At 42.0% G+C, this 26638-nt stretch overlaps 1 protein-coding gene and 2 non-coding genes across 3 annotated transcripts in view; 2 read left to right on the top strand and 1 right to left on the bottom strand.

The window, feature by feature from the left end:
• The window catches only part of BCAS1 (brain enriched myelin associated protein 1), an 81640-nt gene that overhangs the window by 52831 nt on the left and 2171 nt on the right, over positions 1-26638 (top strand). The window contains exons 7-10 of the mRNA XM_049780550.1: positions 2509-2682; positions 15353-15418; positions 20860-21126; positions 23588-23658. Of these exons, the coding sequence (XP_049636507.1) occupies positions 2509-2682; positions 15353-15418; positions 20860-21126; positions 23588-23658 (578 nt within the window). The remainder of the gene's footprint in view (positions 1-2508; positions 2683-15352; positions 15419-20859; positions 21127-23587; positions 23659-26638) is intronic.
• LOC126019396 (small nucleolar RNA SNORA51) lies at positions 3287-3422 on the bottom strand. Its single transcript, XR_007499117.1, has one exon. It is a non-coding gene; the product is annotated as a small nucleolar RNA SNORA51 (small nucleolar RNA).
• Positions 19345-19452, top strand: LOC126019969 (U6 spliceosomal RNA). The gene has a single exon (XR_007499566.1). It is a non-coding gene; the product is annotated as a U6 spliceosomal RNA (small nuclear RNA).

Below are 26638 nucleotides of genomic sequence, written 5' to 3'. Positions count from 1 at the left end.
TTTATATAATCTCTAAATAATAAACATGTCCTGTGGTTGGTTTTTTTCTGATTCATGTCCAACCTCTCATGCAGCATGAATAACAGCCAAAAATAATTATTGCTTTAAGGCCAAAGAGATAGCACAGAGGAAGGGTGTTTGCCTTGCATGCAGAAGGAGGGCGGTTCAAATCCCAGCATCCCATATGATTCCCCCGAGCCTGCCAGGAGCGATTTCTGGGGCCCAGAGAGATAGCACAGTGGCGTTTGCCTGGCAAGCAGCCGATCCAGGACCTAAGGTGGTTGGTTCGAATCCCGGTGTCCCATATGGTCACCCGTGCCTGCCAGGAGCTATTTCTGAGCAGACAGCCAGGAGTAATCCCTGAGCACCGCCAGGTGTGGCCCAAAAACCAAAAAAAAAGAAAAGAAAAAGGAGCGATTTCTGAGCATAGAGCCAGAAGTGACCCCTGAGTGCTGCCAGGTGTGACCCCCCAAAAAAATAATTACTGCTTATTAAATATCAGGAGTTTCCTAATTGACACTCATTATCTGATTTAATTCTTAAACAAAATGACTTTTGGAAGTGTACAACACTGTCCCCGTGGAAAGAAGAGAAAAACAAAGATGCAAGAAGTTGAAGAAGAACCAGCAGTTAGATTCAGGCAAACAAAAATAAGAACACATCAACCAGGCCTGGTGGCAGGCTGACTCTAGACCAGGACATATGTGAGAGAGGCTAGTTTATAGAAGTTCCCCTGAATGAAATTGATTTCCATGTGGAAATTCAGATTTTCATTTGCCAGGTGATCCCTGTCTCTTGCTTGGGTCCTGTCTCTGAGTAAAAGGAGCCCGAGTCACAGACTGATTGCAAAGCTGTCAAAACTCTTCAGAATATGGTTACCCCAAACATTACCTGGAGTACTCCTGAGTTCAGAGCCACAAATAAGCCTCGAACATCACCAGAGGTGACTTTAAAGCAAAAGTAAAAACAGAACATGACCTCAAAGACTTCATCAGAAGACGGCCAACTTAGCTTGTTCAGGCCTTCAATGCTTATGTCTTTCCTTGACAACAGAGACCAAGTTCTTCTTCATTCCAATTATTTGCAAACCAATGGTATCCTCTTCATGAAGAAAAGGAATAATGGTTTCTCATCATCAGATTGTGCTTAGAGAAATACCCACATTTCCTTTTCTCCTCCCAGACAACAATAACAAGGCTGAGGAAGCTGAGGATCAGGTGCTGTCAAAGACAAAGACAGTGATGCCTTTGGCCCAATTGATCTTTTCTGTGAGGCAAGGCTGATGAAAGAAAGAGCCAGAAGCAAGTATTGTAGGATTGACAGGTCACATACCATCTCTATGGCAATTTTTAAAAATCTATAATGCTTTAATAGTAACATCCATTCTTAGCTCAGGGGCCATAGACAAACTGATAAAGGAATTTGATTTTTGTTTGTCAATGCTGCTTGAAACAAGGAGATTTTAAACTTGCTCTAGGCCAGTTAACTATCCTGCTCCAGAAACCCAAGTAAATGCAGAAATTATCCTGTATGCAAAACCCTGTGCAAAAGGAGCATGCAATGTACAGGAGCAAAATTTAGAATCTTAGGGCAGGTTCATTGGCCTTTGTATCTCAGCTCACTCTATTCATGGTTGACCTTCTTTTCAGTACACCCCACCCTAACACCAACACCTTTCTCTCCTTCTTCCAGACATCCCAGAAACTCAGCTCAATGGGGAACTTGCCAGGGCCTAAACTATTTAGTCACAGCTTTCCAGCCACATTTATCTTTCTTCTAAAAGCATGCACTTCAATTCCATAATCAGATCTCTACCCACTCATACAAGTAGAGATGGGAGTTGTGTTCATGAGAAGTCTAGTCTAATGAACTGGTATTCTTTTGAGTGTATTCCCTTAAAAGGTTCTTCCCTTTTTCTCTGAAAAAAAAAAAAAAGGATAGTTTTTTGGGCAGAGAGATAGTTCAGCAGATAGAACATTTGCCTTACATGCAGCCAACCTGAGTTCAACCCCCAGCATCCCATAGGTTCCCCCAAACCCTAATCAAGAGTGATCACTAAACACAGAGGTAGGAGTAAACTAAACCCTGAGTCTTACTGCTGGGTGTGACCCCAAAATAAAGACATGTTTCCATAGTTGCAGGGAACTAGGGTGTGCACCTGGGAGATGTTCCATTCACCATCTCATAGGCCCAACACAACTCACTTGAATAGCAGACAAAATAGTGTGGGACTCATGAATGGTGAGGTTCATGGTGAGAAGGGTTGCTCTAAGTAGGCATCTTTTTTGTGCTTTGTGCTTTTGGGGGATCACAACTTTTATCACTTTGGAGTCAGTCTATTGAGCAGTGGATGGAATGGGGTATCTGAGAATTCTGTGATCCTTAGTTCAGACACAAGTTGCATGTGGACAAAGCCCCTTCTCCTCCCACCCCCACTTGATTCAACATGTTTTGGGGTGGGGGACTGCTGGTTTTTTCACTGTCTTATTACCGGGTAAAATAATCCAGGTGGTGTGCGAATCACCAGTAGAGGCACGAACCAGCGAGGACGTAGAATCCGCCTTACAAACAGTGGATCTCAGTGACGAAGGAGAAGCTGCTCCAGGGCCTGCAGAGGTCAAAATCAAACAGGAAGACCGAAAACCATCCAGAACCTCTCTAAGGGCATTTTTCAGACAAATGGTAAGCTGCAGCCTACTGCGGCATGAGTCCCGCACTTCACTGCATCTCACCCAGGGGTTGGGAAACTGAGGCTTGTAGGGGCATGACGGAAAGACCAGGGATGTTTGATTCACCACCTACTCGGATCCTTCTTGTTCTCATCAAGATGAGAAAGGAGTGGCGATGAGGGACTGAACCTATGCTAAGTAGCTGCCATTCTAGAAAAGGAATAGCTTTCTCTACTCCTGAGAATTAAGGAGAGATGTTCCAGAAGGGCTGAGATGGTCATTGTCAGAGACTCCCTGGGATAGGGTCTGGAGAGAAATCTCTTCTATGGTTTGATGTGGCACAGAAAAGAGGTGTCTACTCTAAGTCGGTATTCCTGAGCCAAGAACTATCCTTGATACACTCTGTTTACCTGGTTCTCATTTTGAACCCCTACTGGTACCAGTCTAGAAATTAATGTAATTGTTGTCTTTTATGGGTATCTGTACAATTTCCCTTTATATTTGGTAAATGCATTGATTTCTCATTATGAAAATGATATGCAATTTTTTGAGAAGATATTGATTCTCATTCAAAGCATATAATACTTTGAAAGGATTGAATAAGAAATAGCCCATTTTTGTGTCCCCCCCCCATTCACAATACAGACCAGGCAAAGGGCCTGGTTTGAGGTGTATATGGGGAGCATTTACTGTACTTTCTCTTTCTATACAGTCAGTGTAAAGAACACAGCCTGTGCCAAGCATTGGGAGGCCTTATCTTTTCTTTTCTTTTCTTTTTTTATTTTTTTAATATATATTAAAAAAAAAACCTTCAACAGTGCAACATTCCCATCACCAATATCCCAAGTGTCCTTCCTCCCCACCCCACATTGGCTTGTAGTCTAAACAGAAAGAAAGAAAGAAAGAAAGAAAGAAAGAAAGAAAGAAAGAAAGAAAGAAAGAAAGAAAGAAGGAAGGAAGGAAGGAAGGAAGGAAGGAAGGAAGGAAGGAAGGAAGGAAGGAAGGAAGGAAGGAAGGAAGGAAGGAAGGAAGGAAGGAAGGAAGGAAGGAAGGAAGGAAGGAAGGAAGGAAGAGAAAGAGAGAAAGAGAGAAAAAAAGAGAAATAGCCCATTTAAAAGATTAATAAGAATCAATTCTATTTCTTTTTTGAAAATTTTCTGGGTTTGGAGAATTTGGGGACCATACCCAGCTGTGCTCTGGGAATTATGTTGTGTCAAGGATCAAACCTGTTTTATATGTATTAAGCATATCACCCAGTGTACTATTTCCCTGACAATATAGTAAGTATATAATACTAATAGTGAGTATGTAAAACTCAGTAGGTGAATTTGCCCCCTAGTTAGATTGTATAGAATGGGAAGAATATGGGAAGTCATCTTTTGTCATTTAAGAAGAATTTTGTACATTAAATATGTAAGCCATCAGGAATATAAATAATAGAATACCACCAAATTCAAATTGATTGGAAGACAAAAGCCCATATGAAAGGCCATTGGTTGACTTCTCTAGTAATGGAAAGCAAGTTTTCATTCTTATGTGCCTGTGTGCAGGAGCATTCAGCAGCTTAATTCTTTAAAAAAAAAAAAAAATAAATAAATAAAAGCAACTCTGCTTTTACTGGCACAACTTGCTAAGGAATTTTCTAGAACCCCAAACATGACATAACAAGAGCCTTGCCAAAAGTGGGAGTCGAAGTATATTGACAATAAATCCACTAGATATTATTGGTGGGAATCACTATCCCCTCTTTTGGGGTTTAATAGGAGTAAGAGGTGAAGATTAAGGAGAAGCTGATCTCAGTTGAAAACCCCATCAGTATTTCTATCCATTTACTCTACCATGTGGCACGAAAATGGGATTTAAGATCTGATTTTTTTTTTGTTTGTTTGTGGGCCACACCAAGTGATGCTCAGGGGTTACTCCTGGCTATGCACTCAGAAAGGCTTGGGAGACCACATGGGACACTGGGGAATGGAACTGCGTGTTTGGTCATGGTCAGCTGCACACAAGGCAAATGCCTTACCACTGCACCACTGCTTTGCCCCAAGATCTGTTTTTTTTTTAACAAAATATTGCTTGATATCAATAAGGAAAAGAATATTTGGACTATTTCAGGAAATCCATCTGAATCATCATGGATCCTCAAATAGCTCATACTAGCATTGAGGGCGATCTATTTTTCTTGTTTCTAAGTGGCGCTTAGATGTACTCCCACATCCCACTCTCCATAAAAAGCAAAGGGGCAATAAGGAAAAAAAAAGCAGAGGGGCAGAGATGTAGTACTGAGGGTAGGGTGCTTGTTTTGCTTGCAGCTTTCCCTGGTTTGATCACAGGCATTGTCAGGAGTAATCCATGAGTGCTGAGCCAGGAGTAATACCTGAGCACAGCTGGGTGCGACCAAATAAGAAACAAACATGGGGCCAGAGGAATAGCACAGCGATAAGGCGTTTGCCATGCATATAGCCAACACATGACAGACCCTGGTTCAAATCCCCGCATCCCATATGGTCCCCCAAGCCTGCCAGGAGTAACCCCTGAGCGATGCTGAGTGTGATTTCCCCCAGGAGAGAAATAAACAAACAAACAAAAACAAAATAAAGCAAACAAGGGGCCTGAGAGATAGCACGTGGTAGGTCATTTGCCTTGCACACAGCTGATTCAGGGCGAATGGTGGTTCAAATCCTGGTATTCCATATGGCCCCCCATGCCTGCCAGGAGTGATTTCTGAGTGCAGAGCCAGAAGTAACCCCTGAGCACTGCCAGGGTGTGACCCAAAAAAAATATAAGTAAATTGATTAATTAATAAAGCAAACAGAATGACTTCTCAAAGAACCAACAAGAGTGCTTACCTTAAGGACTTCTAAAGAACTTTTTACACCCATTTATAATAAATCCTTAAATTTTAATGAATATCATCTGTCCCATAGATAATTCAAATATCATTGAAATTCATCTTCCAGAGTTATCTGTTAGTTATTGTTTGGGAATATTCTTGATCACTAAAACTGGGAAGTCTAGGGAGCTGGAGCAAATGTAGAGAGTAGGTTGTTTGCATTGTATGCAGCCAACCAAGTTTCGATCCCCAGAATCCCAATGGTCCCAAACTCTACTGGAGTAATTCTTGACTATAGAACCATGAATAAGCCCTGAGCATCACTGGGTATGGCAAAAAAAATTTTTTTTAACTGAGAAGTCTATATTTTAGAGGAACAAGTTGGCCATAAAAATATCCTCTGAGGGCCGGGAAGGTGGCGCTAGAGGTAAGGTGTCTGCCTTACAAGCGCTAGCGTAGGACGGACCTCGGTTCGATCCCCCGGCATCCCATATGGTCTCCCCAAGCCAGGGGCGATTTCTGAGTTCATAGCCAGGAGTAACACCTGCGCATCAAACGGGTGTGGCCCAAAAACCAAAAAAAAAAAAAAAAAAATATCCTCTGAGATAGAGAGGCAAAAGAGAATGAATGTATCTTCCCAAACTATGTCTGTTGTTATTACCCTTTGCTCCTTAGAAAGGTTAATCTTGGAAGCTGAACACTAACTCTTTGTTTTGAATACTTAGATTCTAATGCATCTATGATTATTGGGAATTACCAAAAAAAATTCCATCTTCTTTACTCTTACTTTTTTTTTTATCTCATTAGTATATTATGTCACCACTTTGATTAATTAAAATATACAAAATACACCAGAGGCATGGATTTTTACCATTTATCATGTCTCCATCCTTCCCTATTGCTACACCAGCCCAGCTCACTCATCTTTGTTGTTGGCTCTCTGCCTGTGGGTATTTGTGCTTGTAGCCCATAATCTAGAAACCCTGATTCTTTAGAACAATTTAGTGTCACCTTGTAAATTTAACACCCTTTAACCATACAATTGATGAAATTTGGTTTGGGGTTTTGGTATTTTGGTTTTTTTTTTAATTATTATTGTTGTTGTTGTTTTTGGCTTCTCATTCATTCACTATTCCACAAGTAATGATTGAATATTTCAGACACAGGGACACAGTTATGAACTCCTATGAGAGATTTCATGTTCTGCTTATGGAGAATAAAACCTCAGAAGAAAACAGAGCTCTGCCCTGCACCCAGGCATCACACACCCCCAACCTCAGTCGTGTCATTAACCCAGAAAGAACTTCCTGTACACATGTTTTCATGCGCTTTTCTTAATATTCCCAGTGTAGGCTCCCGGAAGTCAGCCAAAGTCATTTATTTGAACAATAAAACTATTTATATGACTTCCAAATGTATTTAAAAGTATTGGAATTATGCATGGGAGTGAGGAAAATGCCATCGGTGCTTGAACATAGAGATAGCATTTAGCTGGTGGTGAGTTTGGCTTTTTTTTTTTTTAAATAAATATACCAAGGGTCAAAGTGATAGTATAGTAGGGAGAGTGTTTGCTTTGCACATGGTGGACTCAGATTCGATACTCTGCACCCCATATGGTTGTCTCCTGAGAACTGCAAGAAGTAATACTTGGGGCCGGGCGGTGGCGCTGGAGGTAAGGTGCCTGCCTTGCCTGCGCTAGCCTAGGACGGACCGCGGTTCGATCCCCCGGCGTCCCATATGGTCCCCCAAGAAGCCAGGAGCAACTTCTGAGCGCATAGCCAGGAGTAACCCCTGAGCGTCACAGGGTGCGGCCCAAAAACCAAAAAAAAAAAAAAAAGAAGTAATACTTGAGCACAGAACCAGGAGTAAGCCTGAACACCACTGGGTGTGGTTCAAAACAAAACAAAACATAAATAAAAATAAATAAATATGTTATTTGTTTTTTTCACCCTGTTAGCAAAATATTTTTTAAATAATTGATTTAATGAAAGAAACCTCAATTGTAAAGGCAATTTTAAATTGTTTTTTCAGGGGCCAGAGAGATAACATGGAGAGATAGCATTTGCCTTGCATGCAGAAGGATGGTGGTTTGAATCCTGGCATCCCCGAGCCTGCCAGGAGCGATTTCTGAGTGTAGAGCTAGGAGTGACTCCTGAGCGATACCGGGTGTGACCCAAAAAAACAAAACAAAACAAAATTTTATTTCAGTGTCTCCCAGCTCAGGGTGGGCAACATACCCTACAGTGTTTAGTAATCAGTCCTGGCAGTACTCAGGGGACTAGAAGAGGTACCAGAGATTAAATCAAGGTCAACTGTATGCAAGGCAAACACCTTACCCCTGTGCTATCTCTCTGATCCCTTTTGAAAAGTTTATTTCAGATAACATATATTACTAGTCCACCACAAAGTAACTCTAGGTATTTAAAAAAAAAACAGTGAATTAATTCATGTCTAAATTTTTTATTTCTAATAATTAACTTTACTAAAAATAAATGGATATTATTTTTCAAATAATTACTTAATATTTTAGTGCCAAGAAAATAGGACTCTTTCATTTTATGGCACCATATATGGTCCTCTGAGCACTGCCAGGAGTGATCCCTGAGCACAGAGCCATACCTGAGCACTGCTGTGTGTGACCTTCCAAAAAAATAGAGGATCCTATAGTAGCCAGCATTGTATTTAATGCATGCCGCTATGCCATTTTCAAAACTCCTATGGGTCCCTTCATACTTTCAAAATCATTGTAAGGGAGAATTAAGACATCTGCCATGCCCTAAATAGCAGAAGATTCTTCTATGTATTAATTCAATGGACTGTCAGAAAATTGGATGTTTGAAGTGCGAGTATATTTTTATAAAGTGAGTGGGTAGAGAAAGGCGTTTGTGTTCCCATAGAGCAGGTAGGCAGCGCCCCATCACCACACACCGGGAGGGAGGTACAGAGAAATATAGATTGATCATGTGCCAATATTCTTTTTCTAAAGCATTGCACTTAAAAAAACAAAAACAGGGGCCGGGCGGTGGCGCTAAAGGTAAGGTGCCTGCCTTGCCTTCGCTAGCCTTGGACGGACCACCGCGGTTCGATCCCCCGGTGTCCCATATGGTCCCCCAAGCCAGGAGCAACTTCTGAGCACATAGCCAGGAGTAACCCCTGAGCGTTACTGGGTGTGGCCCAAAAACCAAAAAAAAAAAAAAAAAAAAAAAAAAAAAACAACTATTGAATCACTGTGAGATCCAAAGTTACAGAGTTGTTCATTATTGAGTTTCAGTCCTATAATGTTCAAGCACCCATCCCTTCACCAGTGTCCACTTTTCTTCACCCATGTTCCCAGTTTCTCTCCCACCCCCACCCCCCAGCCTGCCTCCATGAAGACTTTTCTTTATTCTTTTTTCCTTTTAGGCACTATAGTTTGCATTTGGTAGCATGCATATCCTTTCAGCATCCTGTTCGAATGCAGAGTGATCACTTCCTACTACCATTGTCATAGTAGTTCCTTCTCTAACCTCACCCATTGTGGCAAGCTTCCTACTGAGGACTGGTCCTACAGCCTTTGTTTCTATTGTCTTGGGCATTAGTCTCCTACTATGTTTCTTTATATCCCACAAATGAGTGATTATTCTATGGTTCTCCCTCACCCTCTGATTCTTTTCACTCAGCATGATATACTCCTTGTTCACCCTTGTATCAACAAATTTCATGACTTTATTTTTTTTCCTCGTGGTTGTGTAGTATTCCATCATACCTAAAGCTCTAGGGTTGTTTTCTTCTTCCAGTATAGCATTATATAGATTGTCTTATTAGTCCTCGTCCACTCCCTTTATTCAGACCATTAATTTTATTTATAAAACAAAACCAAACATCTCTGAAGAACTACCTTCTCGGGCTCAGGGAAAAATTATGAGCATTAATCCTAGACCAATTAAACACTTAAAGTGAGTAAACAGCAGCAAATTCAGGATTCCACTGTTTGCATTCACTCTAATAAATCTAAGAAAAACTGTTGAAATGTACCCTGAGGGGGAAAGATGGTGGTTTGTAATGGTAATAAGCTGAACCAACTCACCCACCCCCCAAAAAAAATCTTCTTACCAAAGTTCATGATCTCAAACTCTTCCCTGTTTATTGAAAAATGAGCATGGAACTGCTTATTCAGGAAAGCTTGGATTTTGGGAAAGATGAAGGGAATTGGGCCACAACTAGCAGTGTTCAGGGGTCACTCCTGGCACTTCACTTAGAGATTACTCCTGGCAGGCAAAGGGAACTAATTATATGGGATACTGGATATTGAATTCAGATCAGCCATGTGTAAGACAAGTGCCCTACCTGCTGTCCTATCAGTTCAGGCCCTTTCCAGGAAAGTTTTCTGAAAATAGCATCGAGGTGGGAGCTGTTTCACTCTCTGCCCCACAGTTGTACTCTCACTTCAAAGAGACTTGGTCTCCATTATTAGCAGTGAAGATAATACTAGAAGTTGTTTGTTGCAGACACATTGTGGCTGGCACTGTGTATAGAGCATTGTGGACATTTGCTCTTTTATTAACATCAAAATCCTAGGAGACCCTCTTGCTGGCCCATCATGCCCAGGAGACAAAGTTCCAGGGTCCGAGGACTCTGCTTCTTGTCAGAGCCAATAAATGAAAGAGCCGGCTTACAGGACTGGATATGTCCCAGAGCTTACCCTGGTTCCTGGCAGGGCTGCTTCAGGAGTTTCTGGAAACTATCTCTTTTCACAAGGAACACAGATAGAATACACTTGCAGCTCCAATTTTTATCCCTTTAGTCCTGTTTTCTGGGGAAACACCATTTTTGTACATTGGACTTTTCTAAATGAGCACAGGGTTGACATAGCCATCAATACAAAGTTCCAGAATACTTGTTCTTGTCATTAAAATTAGGATTATTTTGTTGTGACCTTGTCTAGATTGTATAACTCCATTTCAAGTGAGCCTCCTGATAAGAAGATAAAGCTTGAACTTATAGCCTTGGTTTGTTCTTAAAATTTTTTGCAGAGTCAATTTCTTGGAGTTGTTGCTGTGAAGTTGGCATTGATGAAGGGATCTCACTAATTCAAGGCTTCAAATTCTTTGAAGACTCAGGGCTGGAATGATAGTACAGTGGGTGGCTTTGTCTTGCTAGCAGCAGACCAGGGTTCAATTTCTGGCATCCTATATGGTTCCCCAACCCTACCAGGAGTGATTTCTGAGCACCCCTGGGTGTGGCCAAAAACCTTAAAAAAATATTTTAAGACTTAATGAAAAAAAAAAAACTTAAAAAAATTATTTTAAGACTCAAGGTTGGTTATAGGGCTGGAGAGATAGCAGTGCAGGTAAGGCACTTGCTTTGCATGCAACCTACCCGGATTCGATCCCTGACACTCCATATTACCACCAGCCATGATTCCTGAGTGCAGAGCCAGGAGTAACACCTGAGCATTGCCAAATATGCCTCTCCCCTACCCCCAACAAAATACTCAATGTTGCTTAGATTAGAGCACCATCAAATATTTGGCATGTTAACTGACCCTGAATTTTTCTGTAAGAATTTTTAATATACATTTTTAATATAGACAGGAGATGATTCAAACATTTTTCCAAGTAAGAAACCATAGAAACACATGACACATGAAAAGAAAGAATAACTCAATTATTATATAGTATGTTTAGCTGTTGCCACTATGTTCACATCCACATAGCAGGCTGAATGTCCTAAGCTGTCCACCTTTGAGTCTCATAAATAAAAATAGACTCACAGTGAGAGACACTCGGTGTCACACTGGAAAATCTTGTAGTCATAGAGTCTTTATTATTAAGACTTTAGTAGTCTTCACCCCATTCTTTAAAGCATTAATCGCTGAAAGAACTCTCACTTCTTTCAGCAAAAACACTGCTATTTTTGACAGCTGGAAAAAATAAGCTTTTGTGGTTTTAGTTGTTTGGATGCAAAACCCAACATGAATCATTCCCATGCATCTCTGAGCAAGGGCTCTGCAGAGAGATAAGAAGGGGTAAAGAAGATTAGGGAAAGATCCAGAGATGGCTCAATGGCCAGAGTACATGCTTTGCATGCAGGAAACCCACACTTTATCCTCAGCACCCCCTGTAAGCCCCCCCAAACATAATCTGCTGTTTCCTCCAAAAATAATAAAAATGGGGCTGGAGCAATAGCACAGCCATAGGACATTTGCCTTGCATGCAGCTGACCCGGGACGAACCGGGGTTCTATTCCCAGCATTCCACATGGTCTCCAAGCCTGCCAGGAGCCATATCTGAGCACAGAGGTAGGAGTAACCCCTGAGCACCACTAGGTGTGTCCTAAAAACCTAAATAAATAAATAAATAAATGTTTAAAAATAATATATTTATATTAAAAGAAAGAAAAGCAGAAGGAGGGAAGTTGTGGAGGGAAAGGTGACTAATAGCTAATATTGAATAGACCTTAGATAGATTTTATAAAATCCTTAGTCTAAACTCAGTATCAACACTGCTTTCTATATCTCAAAATAAATAGAAAAGCTGTAGAAAACTTGAGATCCTCTTTTTTCAGAGCTAAATCTCACGATGCTACTCCTGAAAAATTTCAAGCCCCTCGCCCAGATCCACTATAGTAGAGATCGTTCTAATTCAATCTAAAGGGAGGGAGAAATGCAAAGTTAACCCTGATTGGCAAACTACCTAAAAATTTCCAAATGTAAACAACAGGAGAGAAATCAGAGTTCTCTCCTGCTAGGAGATGAAGGCAGGACCAGGCATGCCTGATTCCTGAAGTTCATTCAGTTTGTGCTGAATGTGTTGTTTTCTTGGCTCTCCGGGTTTTGCCAGTCACCATCCCCAGAGGCGAACAAATGAGGGCTGGCACTACTTCCAAGGACCTGGCAATCTTGGACAGCCGGAATTCTGGAGGCCAAAGGAACTCCCAATACAGCAAGGCCTTTGGGCAAGATCAGAGTTGGTTGTCAAGAGGAATAATAACCAAAAGACTTGTTCTCTTTTTCTGTGTTCTCAAGCAAAACTGGTAATGTTAAAAAAAAAAAATTAGTAAAGCAGCAGGCCCAAAGGCACACAAAATAAACACTTTCTATTGAAATAGATCTAAATTGGGTAGAGAGGATGGGTAGCATAGTTATACATTGGATCAAATAGCTTGGTAAAACCCACAATAATAATACCCCTAAGAAAAGTTTATGAAATTTCCACACCCCATGGGTGGTGGCTGAAGAAAGGTTTCTTACCCTCCTACCCCAGCCAAAGCATACATCCAGGCACTACTCTGAAGCCAGACTCTGGAAGGGCTTCTTTAGGTGTGGAACAGGACTTAAAATTCCCATCATATGTTAAGCCATCATATGTTGACAGTCCTCATTAAGACTTCTAAACTGGACTTCAGCAAAATCAGTTCATTTAAAAAAAAAATCACATCTTTATTTAAGCACCTTAATTACAAACATGATTGTAGTTGGGTTTCAGTCATAAAAAGAACACCCCCCCTTCACCACTGCAACATTCCCTTCACCAATGTCCCCCATTTCCCTTCTCCCTCAACCCTGCCTGTATTTGAGACAGGCATTCTACTTCTATCACTCATTGACATTGTCATGATAGCTGTCAGTGTAGTTACTTCTCTTACAGCACTCACCACTCTTTGTGGTGAGCTTCATATTGTGAGCCGGTCTTTCCAGCCCTCATCTCTATTGTCTTTAGACATTGTTACAATAATGTCTTTTATTTTTCTTAAAACCCATAGATAAGTGAGACTATTCTGTGTCTATCTCTCTCCCTTTGACTTATTTTACTCAGCAAAATAGATTCCATGTACGTCCATGTATAGAAAAATTTCATGACTTCATCTCTACTGATGGCTGCATAATATTCCATTGTGTATATGTACCACAGTTTCTTTAGCCGTCCATCTGTTTAAGGGCATCTTGGTTGTTTCCAGAATCTGGCTATTGTAAATGCAATGAATATAGGTGTGGGAAGGCATTTTTTGTATTTTTTGGTTGTTGTTGTTCCCAAGTTATATCACTAGGAGTGGTATAGGTGGATCATATGGGTGCTCAATTTTCAGTTTTTTGAGGAATCTCCATATTGTTTTCCATAAAGGCTAGACTAGACGGCATTCTCACCAACAGTGAATGGGAGTTCCTTTCTCTCCACATCCCTGCCAACTCTCATTGTTCTTGTTCTTTGTGATGTGTGCCAGTCTCTGTAGTGTGAGATAGTACCTCATTGTTTTGATTTGCATCTCCCTGATGATTAGTGATCAGTTCTTAAAGCCAGGGCATGTCCCACAAACATTTATATTTGAAATTTATCCATCTCAGTTTATTATTTTTATTATTCATCTTATTATTTTTTCCTGCCTAGGTAGCTTCAGAAAATGCTCAGTCAACCCTGTGGATCACATGGCAGCTTCTTGAATATCTTTTTGTATGTCCTCAAGCAAAATGTGAAGTAAATGCCTATGTCAGATCCTTGTTCCAAACACTGCTAGTTACAGAGGTCCTGCTCAATTCTCTGAGCTTCCATTTGCTTGGCTACAACAGGGAGAGAATAAAAGTATTGCTCTGTTTCTCTGTTCTGACATGACGCTTAAGTGAGCTGACGGGTGTTATGATGTCATTTAGCACAGTAGCCAGGCCCATAGTAAATATATTCTAAAAGTTGTAAGTGATCTCACTTCCTAAATAATACTTTCACTAATCCTTACATAGTAACATCTCTCAGATTAGAGACCCATCATGTTCATTAGTCCAAACTTAATTTGAATGCCTTGAACAAGATGTTAACTACTGTAGGAATTAGAGTCTTGTTGTCTATAAGATATAGCAGGGAAGATGGCAGGTAGTCAAAATTAGCCCTGAGTCTAAATTGAAGCTAAGAACTGAACACTCTGAGCCCAGATTTCTTAGGTAATTTACCACTCTTCAAGCACTGCTAGTTCTCCTGTTGAAACAACAGGTTCTTTCACTATTGACCCACACCTGTCGACTGTCAGTCAGCAGCTAAACTAAAACGTGCATTTAGGCATCACCTACAAGCCTTGCTTGAACAAATTCCAGCCTGAGAGTTTCTAATTCTGTCAATCGGGAGACAGTCTCCAAATTTGCATTTCTGACAAGTTCTCCCATACTGCTGGTCTCAGGGGTCACACTTTCAAAACTCAGCTTAGGGCAACAATTCTCAAAGTTGACTGCATGTTGAAATAACTTACGTAGGCTTAAAAATACCAAGGCCTGGGTCCCCTACTCGAAATGATTTTGCTATAACAATCAGAGTTGTGATCATTAGAAACATGCAAAAGACGTTAGGAATTGATAGAGCTCTCCAGGTGGTTGAAATAAGAAGCTGAGATGAAGAAACATTGTGGAGTAGAAGTTAAGGAGGAATTTAACTCTATCCAACCCGGTCACAGGTACCATTGACCACAAGGAAACGCTAGAGGACAGCCAGCTGGATGTCCAGGTACCCAACTCTCCTCTAGATGAAAACAAACACAAAACCACTGACAGCTATGATATCAATCAGATATCTATTGGTTTTATGCTCCTGCATATATGAGGTCAAACACCTCCTACTGCCAATATCAACGTTTCTGTCATCATTTATCATCATTGAGGTACACCCCAAAATGGTTGAGGACTTTTGTCCTTACTTTCAGAAGCCAGTAGATTTGTGAGGCCAATAACTGCTTCATCTGTAGCAAGGCATGTTTGCTCAAGTCTTGTATTGGTCTTGATTCTAAATCTCCATCATCCACACTTAAGGTTGAGCCTTTCAGAGCTTGCATTGCCTGTGCATTGTTATGTGCACTGCAGAGCTGAAAGCCCATTGTCTGTTTGTTATTTTAGTCAGTGAAAGGGGATGGAGGAACCTCTCACTCTGAAGACACGAACAAGAAAGACGCCAGCATCCAAGTAAGTGAACTGGATACTTAGTGGTGGGCTTGCTGGCTGGGGCCATTCCATTCCAGCTTTGGTATTGGTGTAAACCTCAATTCATGTCTCCTCTCATCTCGATCAGAAGTCCCCATGATCTGCCAGGCACTGTCTTGGGATCAGCTGGTACAAAGAAGCTGGAGCATTTCTACTTCTTTTTATCAGAGGTTTGTCTTTTCTTCCAGTTTTGACTTAAAGTCTACTTACTGGAAGAGATACCTTCATTCATTTCTGCCTCTTGTCCCTTTGCTTCCTGAGCATTGACTATGCCCTGCAATAGATTTCTACTATCTCTGGATTAAGGAACCTCTTAAATCTCTCAGCCCCTGCCATGGTGCCTGGCACATCATAGAGGCTATTTCTTGAACTGGGAGTCAAAGACCTGAGTTCTCATGGTTCATTTACATTCTTTGTTCTAAAGAGCCATCGCTACACCACCTTATAACTCCTTGTCTCTTTTCTTTCATAACGAAGTCATCTCATGCTCAACAACCTCCTTCATTTTATACATAGCTTGCGCTATGTGTAAATGAAATATCACACTCAGTTTGCTTCTTATAATGGCAGTAACAGAACAGGTGCTAAGACTGTTGTGAACTTGAATCCTGACTCAAACCCCTTGAAGAGCCCATCTTAAAGAGAGTGAACAAATTGATCTATGCCTCAGTCCTATCTTCACGGAGCAAGTTCTGTCAAGGGTATCCATGCTTGGATAAGACAGAAGACATCAAATCTCAGCACATCCTGGCACAGAACCAGGGTGGTCACCGTTGAAACATTCTCCAAAGGAATGTGAAGTTCTGGTTTGAAAATATCCTGTGCAGTTGTGAAAAGACTCCCGGTGATTAAAGCAGAAAGAGCTAAAGAAAAGGGGATGGGGTGCAAGGCCCGAGGAGCACAGGAAACCAATAAATCAATATGCCTGACGTCTTCCTAATGATCACTGATGGTGAGGGTGGCCGGGATGACCACTGCTACCTCCTAATAGGCCTGCAAGTGTCCTGATTCCATGTTTTGAGGTCCATTCTCTCTCTAACTGAGCTTCTCAATACCAGGACAACTGGGTTCCTGAGGCCAACACAGTGGCAAGAGCCAGAAAATGTAGCACAAGTTTTCCCTGACTAATTGAGTCTTAGTGTCTTTTTCTTTTTCTTTTTTTTTTAGTGTCTTTTTCAAGTCCTGACTTCTTACCTTCCTCCTAGATCCAGGTGGTGGGTAACAGTCACAGATTTTCAGCCTCCCAGTGGGGATGGGGTGGAACCAATGTCACCTGGGACCCCTGAACTCAGCCTATGCTGGTGGACAACTTCTGGGAAACAAGAAACTGAACAAGGCCATTCAACAAGGGGTATTGAATGGAATCCACTGCTGTCTAGATTTTTCCAGAAGCACTTCCTGGGAGAGAGGGTTTGTCTCACTCTCAGGCAAGGAGGGACAGAGCTGGGGGTGGGTGGGTGTCCACAGTGCATTTCAGCCTCAGCTCCAAACTGGACAGACCTGCCAGGACAAATAGCTGCAGAAAAAGGGGAGGGGTGCATGTCCTTTTCCAGCGATGTCTGCCAGCAGGGCTGGTACCCAAAGAGATCTTAGTGACTAAAAACTCACTGATCATCTTCATTAACGGGGGTGTTCAAGGTACTGATAGAAACATGGTCCAAAGCATCCATGTTGTCATCAAATCAGTGGACACAGGCAGGACCTAACTTTGTGAATCAGAGATGGTCATTCTGGACAACCTGGTTCCACTTAGGCCAAGGGGCACTTGGGTTTTTTTTTTTTTTAATGTGTGTGAACAATACTTTTAAATGATGGAGGTCAATATTCTTTGTTTGGGTTCCACACCAGTTGATACTCCTGGCTCTGCACTCAGGGATTACTCCTGGTGAAGATCAGAGGACCATATAAAATGCTGAAAACTGAACCTGGGTTGATTGCTTGCAAGGCAAATATCCTTTCCTTTGTACATCTGGTCCAAGAGCTCTGGTAGGTGTTTTTAAGAGGACACACAGATCTTAAAAAGTTCCATGTTGGGGGCCGGAGCAATAAATCAGCAATAGGGTATTTGCCTTGCACACAGCCAACCTGGGTTCAATTCCTGGCATCCCATATGGTCTCCTGAGCCTGCCAGGAGCAATTTCTGAGCACAGAGTCATGAGTAACTCCTGTGTGCCACGGGGAGTGCCCCCCCCCAAAAAAAAAGTTCCATGTCAAGTTTCCAGCTAACACACAATTCCACTGTACTTGAGCTTGAGGGTTCATCTTGGGAAGGTCTGAGCAGCCTCCACTTCTTACAGAGCCCCACCTTCCTAATGGTCTCCCCACAATCAAAACCAGCATTATTCCAGCTCTTGTTCTTCTCGTGCTAGGGAAACATTCCTTTGGCCCTTTGCTTTCACAGCTGTGTACATGAGAACTCTTCCTGTTTTTAATCCCATTGTCTGAATCCATGGGCATTTTAGCTCAAGTAAATTATTTGGAGAAACATTTTACTTCTTAATGAACTTCCTGATGTTAGGCTGCAGAGATAGTACAGCGTGTTGGGTGCTTACCTTGCATGTGATCATCCCATGTTCAATCCCTGGCACCCAGAGGACCCCTAGAATTCCTCAAGGAGTGTCCTGAGCACTGCTGAATGTGATCAAAAACCAATATAAAAAAAGGAAAGAGGGGCTGGAGCGGTGGCACAAGTGGTAAGTCATCTGCCTTGCCCACTCTAGCCTAGGACGGACTTCGGTTCGATCGCCTAACGTCCCATAGGGTCCCCCAAGCCATGAGTGATTTCTGAGCGCATAGCCTGGAGTAACCAATGAGCGTCACCGGGTGTGGCCCAAAAACAAACAAAAAAGAAAAAGAAAAAAATTTCTTATCTACATTTTGAGGAGAAAATTTGGGTTTTTCTCTTTCTTCGCAAAGGTTGTTGCATATGCTGCCAACATTTCACTTTAGCTTGAAAGACTGAACATTCGGAACCAACTAACATTCCACCCAGTGGTGCTCAGGGGCTACTTCCAGTTCAGTGCTCATGGGTCACTCCTGGCTCAGGGGACACAGCTGAATACATGAGAACTCAGCTGTACTCAGTACAGCTCACTCCTGGCTCGGGACCAGGCAATGCTAAAATCACATCGGAGTCCTGCATACAAAACGTCTGCTCACTCCTTTGAGCCATTTCCTCAACCCAATATAATAATTGGCTTAGCGCTTTCATAAAGAAAAGGATGGTTTCTTACTAGAAATAAAGATGGGCATAATCATGAAGATAGGCATTTCAATTTAGTTCTTTAATATTCACCTTTTGAGGCTTCACTTCTCAGGGCTTACTCTGGACTCTGCACTCAAGAATCACTGCTGGCAGTATTCAGGGGATCATATGTAGTGCTGGGGATAGAATTGGCATAGGCTTACATGCAAGACAAATGCCTTAACCCCACATTACCATTCAGGTCCCCTACATACTACTTTTTAATGATACTCACCTATAAATGTCATAATGTTCTGTTGTCATGAATTTAATTGTCTTTTAAAAATAGGGACTCGACAAAGGTGGTTGGTTCGAATCCTGGTGTCCCATATGGTCCCCCGTGCCTGCCAGGAGCTATTTCTGAGCAGACAGCCAGGAGTAACCCCTGAGCATCGCCGGGTGTGGCCCAAAGACCAGGAAAAAAAAAGGACTCGAATAATAATAATAATAATAATAATAATAATAATAATAATAATAATTTTTATTGTGACCAAAGAATGAATAACAAATCTTTCACAGTAGTATTTAAGGTACATAGTGACAATGAATCAGGGCCATTCCCACCACCAGGGTTGTCCTCCCTCCACCCCTTTTCCCAGCATGTATCCCATATCTCCCCTTTGTCCCCCAGAGTATACAGCAACTTTTTTAAAATAGGGACTGGGTGCTCACTTCAGCAACACATATACTAAAGTTAGAACAATACAGAGAAGATTATGGCCCCTGCACAAGAATGACACACATGTGTGAATGTGAAGCATTCCATATTTTAAATAAATAAATAAATAAAAATAAAATAGAGATTAGAATTAAAGTAGGGATTTAATTAATATATTTAAATTTATTTAATTGGAATATTAATTCAATCAATTATTAGACTAATTAGAAGTTAGATAATTGTTTTTAAATAATCTAATTATTTTTAATAATTAACTGGTGTTGTTAATTAATAATTAATAAGGTTAAATAATTAAAGTGCGGATTAAATAAATTACAATAGGGGCTGGAATTAAAACACATGCCTGACATACAACAACACTGGTTCAACCCCCAGCTCAGTGTAATCCCCTCCTCCCATATCACTGGAAGTCTGCATGCCCTAGAACACTGCTGGGGCCCAGATAATCTCACACTGCAGGTTCCCCAGTTCAGCAGCACCACATCCTCAGATCTTTGCATTGGACCACTGGCTCTGTTGTCCAAGAATTTGTGAAAGGAGACAGGAGGGTGCTACTCCATACAAGGGTCTAAAGATGAGGTGCTGCTCCAGCCCTGGAGCGCCAGAAAGTAAGTAGTGCTTGAGGGCCACTAGGTACAAAACCAGCAATGCTTGAGTGTTCCAGGGATACAGGGATACACCTGGAACTTTGGAGGGTAAAAAAGCGTTTGGAAAAAAAAGGGGGGGATTGGGTGCATACCTAGCATGTTTCTTAATCATTATATTATCTCCCTAACCTCTGGATAGATATTCTTAAGGTCCCTGTGATTTAAAGATGGATAAAAAAACAAAAAACCAAACCAAAACAAAAAAAACTCTGAAAACTGGCATAAGCACATATGGGCTTCAGGAATAGCTTGATTCGGGAGTATATATGAAATAAACTCATTCTCCCTTCTCCATCTCGGAGATCTGCTTTTTTTCCTGGAAAAGGAGCTAGGTCTGCAAGTTCTAGGATTTGATATTTATAGCCTTAGCTCTGACAGAGGAGAAACTTCTTGTCTTTTTGTTGTTCTTTTTATTGTTCTCTTCATGTGTGGATGTCCTGAACCAATTACAGTTGTGTCAATCCCATGCTATGCTGCGTTGGCCAGGCCTAAGTATCAATACCTTGTCCAGGATGTGGAATTTCATTTGTTTAAACCCACATGAAATGACTGTGAAAGGAGAAATGATTCTCCAAGTATGACTCAAATTCGAGTCCTGCTAAAGGACGGAAGAATGCGTGCTGGGAGAATAGGAAAGAATTTACCAAATGGTGACGTAAACACCCCTCCTGTGACCTTGTATCCAAATACACCTTTGTTCATCTTATTCTTTCTTTTCATCATCACACTCAGGACTCCCAGAAACAGAGATGTCATCCAAAGCTTCCATTTTCCCAGATTCTTCGACCAGCACAGAGATAGCTAGCTCTGTCTTGCCACAACTAATGCCGCATTGTGTTTGAAATTGCTACAGACATCCACGGAGAAGCCCGTCTCACCACCGGGGCCTGAGCCCGCAGTGGCAAATCCAAAGGGCAAGGAGGATTCCGCCAAGGATAAGAAGGCCCCCTCCACAGAAGTGAGCAAGCCCAAAGGAAACAAACAGGAAGCCAGAGATCCAGCCCCAGGAGCAGAGCCTGCGGTAGCCGCAGTGAACTCACTGCAAAACGGAGAAGGGCTCAGCTCCCCCCGGAGACCCGACAAGTGGAAGCAACCCCTAGGAGGGTTCTTCAAGAACCTGGTTGGTAGATTCTCCTCTCTTTTCTGGGTTCTCAGGCCACGGCTGTGGTTCCCAACTCTAAGGGTACCATTGGCTCATGGATATCTGGACAGCTGTCATTCAAATCTTCATTGCGCATATATTATGTGCCTGGCACTATGCTTGGCCCAGAGTGTAGGGCAGCTCTGGTCTTCCCAGAAAGGAACCTAAATAGGGTTCAGCTGTGGAACAGAGGGAGCAGAGAGCTGAATTAGGAAGGAATAAGGAGAACTGGGGTGGAGGGGTGCAATGGTGAATATCTCCCAAAGATGAGGCCACAGCTGAACCTGAGGTTTTTAGAGGAGTATCAGAAAAGACTTCCTGGAGGAAGGTGCCTCCAAGGAGCAATGGAGGGAGAAGATCAGGGCAGGTTAAAGGGGTGGAGATACAGAACATGGGGTTCCTGAGAGACCCAGAACTGATTTTCTGTCAGGAGGTGGGGAGGTGATGGAGAAAAACACCATCCCATAGTACTAGCTACGATTCGACAGGTGCAGCACTATGTTCCCATAATACTCAGGTCCTGCATTATATCCTATAGTAGGATCCAGTATCTGTATTTTCTCTATAGTGCTGTGATGCCCTGTGCTTGATAATGTACCATTGGGAGACCCCCTGCATTTACACTGAGCACATTATGTTGTGCCTTTTGTACTGTACTGTAACCCATTCAAAGGCACAATGTACTGTGATATAAATATATACTCACCTGTCTTACCCTATATATAATTCTATATATGACTTTATTCTTTTTTACTTATTAGTCTATAATGCTGTCATAAAGTATATAGGCATATTATAGAATGTACTTATTACATTTAATATATAAACCATATGCCTATATACAATACTTTCCTATAGCATACTTTATTTCTGTAGATCACACTATCATATGTACAACCATAGATGGTAATGTAAACATGTTTTAGTATGTATATATATATTTACTATTCTCTATTATACTCCATCACCCTATCTTAAACTACATGAATATAAAATACTACTGTTTGGGGGGCTAGAACAATAGTCCAGTCAGGAGGTCATTTGCCTTACACAGGGCCAACCCAGGTTCAATCCCTGGAATTCTATATGGTCTCCTGAGCACTGGAGGTATAATTTCTCATCACAGAGCTAGGAGTAAAGACCTGAGCATCACTAATGGGTATAATCACTGCTGCTATATCCTATTCTCTGCTATATATACATTCACATATAGTTTATATATATATTACTTTATATTATATTCTACTACTCTATGCTATTTATTTTATACATACACATATCTATATATCTATATATCTATATATCTATATATCTATATCTATATATATATCCCAGGAAAACCAAGTGTTTGAGTAGAAACCAGATCACAGGTTGGGGAGTTTAAGGGTGATGGAGATTGGCCCTTAAATTGCTCTGAATCTTGATTTGATGATGTTCATATGCATATTTATATTGGTCAGCTCCCTTAAAAATACATACAAAGGGGTCGGAGAGATAGCATGGAGGTAAGGCATTTGCCTTTCATGTAGGAGGTCATCAGTTCGAATTCAGGCATCCCATATGGTCCCCGTGCCTGCCAGGAGCAATTTCTGAGCCTGGGGCCAGGAATAACCCCTGAGCACTGCCAGGTGTGACCCAAAAACCACACACACACACAAAAAAAACATACAAAAAGCATTCATTCATTGTAAATTGTATTGAAAGATAAAATCTTACTAACACTATTGTTAATAAAGCTTGTCTTGGCCTTCCGCTCACTCCCTCACTTTAGGGTACCCTCTCTGGGCCAGTCCTCTCCTAGTCCTTGCCTCAGCCTTCACCACCTTCATCTTTGTGTAGGTTGTCCACTATGCACCAGACACTTGCTAGACTCAGGGAGGAGGCAGACATTAGTTAAGTCACAAACATAAATCAGTTCTGTCAGGATGGGTAAGATAGCTCACATGGCAGAACAGATGCTTATTATGTGTTAACACATGGTAATCCCTGACACCACGTGGTTCCTAGAGTACCACCAGAAGTAGGTCCAGGACCCCCATCTTTATGGCCTCCATAATCCACAAAGGTCCTGTCAAAAGTGATAAGTTGTCAGTAACTAACAGGTCAATGGGAGCACCATTACTATGAGCACTAACCGCAGAGGCTTCCTACGGCCAGTGCAGCTCTCAGCTCACTCCTACTTGAACTACTTTCTCTTGAGACACCCTCTGAGATCAGTTCTATCACCCCCATTTAAAGAGGGGAGCCACACAGATCCAAGATTGGCATAGAGCTAGGAAGCATGGAACCGAGTATCTGAGGGTGTCCAAGCTCTTGCCACCTCTTGTCACTCCACAAATGATCTATTTCCCTACCACAGGATCATGCCCAGAGTAGGTGCTGAGTAAAAAGCAGGATTTGTTGTTATGTTAGACTCCAACTTCTTTGTATTTGTCTCTAGGGACCAAAACGGATGTTGGATGCCCAAGTGCAGACAGACCCCGTCTCCATTGGACCAGTTGGCAAATCCAAGTAAACAAATCAGTTCAGTCCATTCCCACCAAATCCTCCTGCCACCAAGATGCCTCCTTTCTCCTCCATCTCCTCCCCAACCTGCTCCATGTGTATATTTGGTCTTCTGACAGCCCTCCAATGAAACTCTGCCTACAAAGTAGCCTGAGTCATTGTATATTGAGGTGTATTATTTACGTCTCTGGCCTGGTGTTTCCTGAAAAATAATGTAGAGCTGGTGTAACAGGTTAACTGGTTAGGTCAGAAAAATTGGTGGTTGCCAAATGGGAGGAAGGGGTGAAGAATGGCTTCAGGTGCAGTTATAGGAAATGGTGGTGACAAGTTACCTGCAGAAAAGAAAATGCTTGCTGGGAGTGATTAAGATTTGTATTAAATTCACGCTCCTCTAAACATGAAGAGAAGAGACGAAAATCCATTTGTTTGAGTTCACATTTCAAGGAGAGAGAGCGGAGCTATGTTGGGAAGTTGCCAATTTCCTGGAAAGGAATGTGTAGGGAGTGAGAAAGGAATGGGTAAAAGGTGGGTTTCAACTAGGGCCCTTGAAGAGTTCTGACAAGGAGGCAAAGGTTGGCTGGAGAGGGCTTGAAATGGCTTGGAAAAAAACAGTTTGCTTTTGTGAGGCTCAGGGAGAAGAGCAAGGATTACAACTTCAAAAAACATGAAGTTGAACGTTTACTTTGCAACACAAGGGGGCGCCATGGTCTCCATTTAATTCTGCATCCTGTATCCCTAACAAAGATTTTGTCTCTGCAATCTTACATTATTAATGTTTCTCAGATGGCTGAGGGGCTTGCTTCATCTGTTCTGTCTGACACTTACCCCAAGTCTGTCTATAATTTCCTAATGTTCTCAGGATGGGCTCTGATGTAAACCCAGTAATCCCAGCTAATAAAAATTTATAGATTATTCAAATACCAGAAGGTTTCTATAATACTTGTACAAAGGAAAAAAAATAGGACCACAAGTCTAATACAATGTAATTCAATGTCGTATATGATTGACTGATATCATGTTTAATGTATCTTTTCTGATTTAATAAAAAAAAGTTCTTTTACATCTAAAGCATCTTTTAATCTTCAACTTGAAAGCAGGTCTCTCATTGTCTATGTCTGAGATGCCTTTGTTTTCTGCACATCAATCAGTGCTCTTCCTCCTCCTCCTCCTCCTCCTCTCTCCCAGATCCCTGAAGATGGCTCTGTATATGGGCACGTGCAATTGGAATGTATGTACAAGTATGCTTTCAGGCACTCACATACAGGCATGTGCATGAGTATAATGACATGCACACACAAACATGAACACATCTGTGCAGTATTTATTGGAATTCTACACAAGCACACAGATGTGCGCTGTATACAGGCATGTTCACAAGCACACAAAAAATGTGCACATGTAGGCAGACATGTTCGCAAGCACACACAGATGGGCCCCATGTGTAAAGGCACATAGGTGTGAGGAGTGTATATTGGCCTGGGCACACGGTGAAAACAGTGTATACAGATGTGTCCCATGTATATTAACATACACATACTGATGTGTGCACGTGTGTTTGTGGGATTTCTTTGGTAAAACAAGAAAAAATTGACTAAAATTTATTTAAGAGTTGAAGGGAGAGAAAAGGAAAAGTACATGTTCCAGAGAACACAGGTTTCTCCAAAATAGAAATAGACCGGCAGAAACAGAAACAAGCAAGTAAAAACACGGGCTTGAAGCATACAAGTGGTATATTGGTATTAACACACAGTGTGTGTATTAGCATGTACATGAGCACATAGAAACATCTGGATGTATTTATTGACATAAGCATATAATGTTGTATACATGTGTATGTGTTTAATGGATACAGCACACAGGTGTGGATATTGGCGTGTGCATAGACATCTCGCTGTATTAATATGCATATACAAACACACAGGTTGTGTGTGTACATTACATGTACACACTTAAACTTGAGTGATACACATGTTATGTACAGGTATGAGACATGTGAGATCGTATGTATAGACAAGGACTTACAGATATGTGCACATGTGTCTTAACATGCACACATACAAGTACAGCAGGTCCTGGGGAAGACACCTGGAAGCAGGGAAAGGAAGAAAGTGAAGGAGTCAGGAGGAGGCTAAGGGCGGGAGGACAGGTCTCAGATGGAGTTTCAGCCAGTTCCCCCAGGGGGCTCTGGAGTTGGAATTGTTGAAATAGTTGGTGCCTGAGACAAAGGGTTAGGGTTTGTGCTGGCCGGTGAGTCATAGGCCACCCTGGGAGGGGGTGTGGTAGGCTCTGCGAGAAGCTGGATTCCTCAGCAGCAGGGGGCGAGGCACCCCCAGCACTGTTTTGGAGCAGACATAAGCGCATGCTTTAAGCATGCAGTATATACACAAAGTGGTAAATACATGCACAGGGTCACCCCGATACAGGTTTTTCCCTTCACTGCCGCAAATCAAATCAGGACTGCAGCAAAAAAGTCATTGGTGGGAAATGTGTTGAAAACATTGTATCTGTAAAAAAACAAAAACATTACAGATTTGGGGTGCCCTGGGTGTCCCCTGGCTCCTGGTGGGCACTGGCCAGATGCTAGGTTCCCCTAGTCTGGGGTGTTTTACTAGCTACCAGGTTAGCTGCTGGGTTGGTGACTTCACAGCTGCCAGAATCCCTGACCGACCCAACGCTTGACTTGGCACAAATCAGTGAATCACTTTGGGAAGTCCTGGGCTGGGGTGACAGTCGTACTGGAAGGATTGGATGATCCAAGGAAACCAGGAGATGGTATTCCTTTGTCTCCAAACACAGTGGGGGGGGAAGTCTCTGGTGTGACCTTTGACCTGTGATCCCAGAGTTTGTAATCCATGGAGAAAGAAACCCGCTCTTAGGCCAGTTCTACACCACTGGGCACAGGGACCACAGGGAAGAGGGTGCCCAGGGCCAAGGCATCCCCTGCCCTCCTCCACCTCCCTGGGGAAAATAAAGGAACCTTATAAAA

This window comes from Suncus etruscus, chromosome 9 (genome assembly GCF_024139225.1).
Source record: "Suncus etruscus isolate mSunEtr1 chromosome 9, mSunEtr1.pri.cur, whole genome shotgun sequence".
In the NCBI taxonomy this organism is placed as follows: Eukaryota; Metazoa; Chordata; class Mammalia; order Eulipotyphla; family Soricidae; genus Suncus; species Suncus etruscus.
Note: the sequence above shows the minus strand (reverse complement) of the source record. Positions and strands in the feature narration are given on the sequence as shown.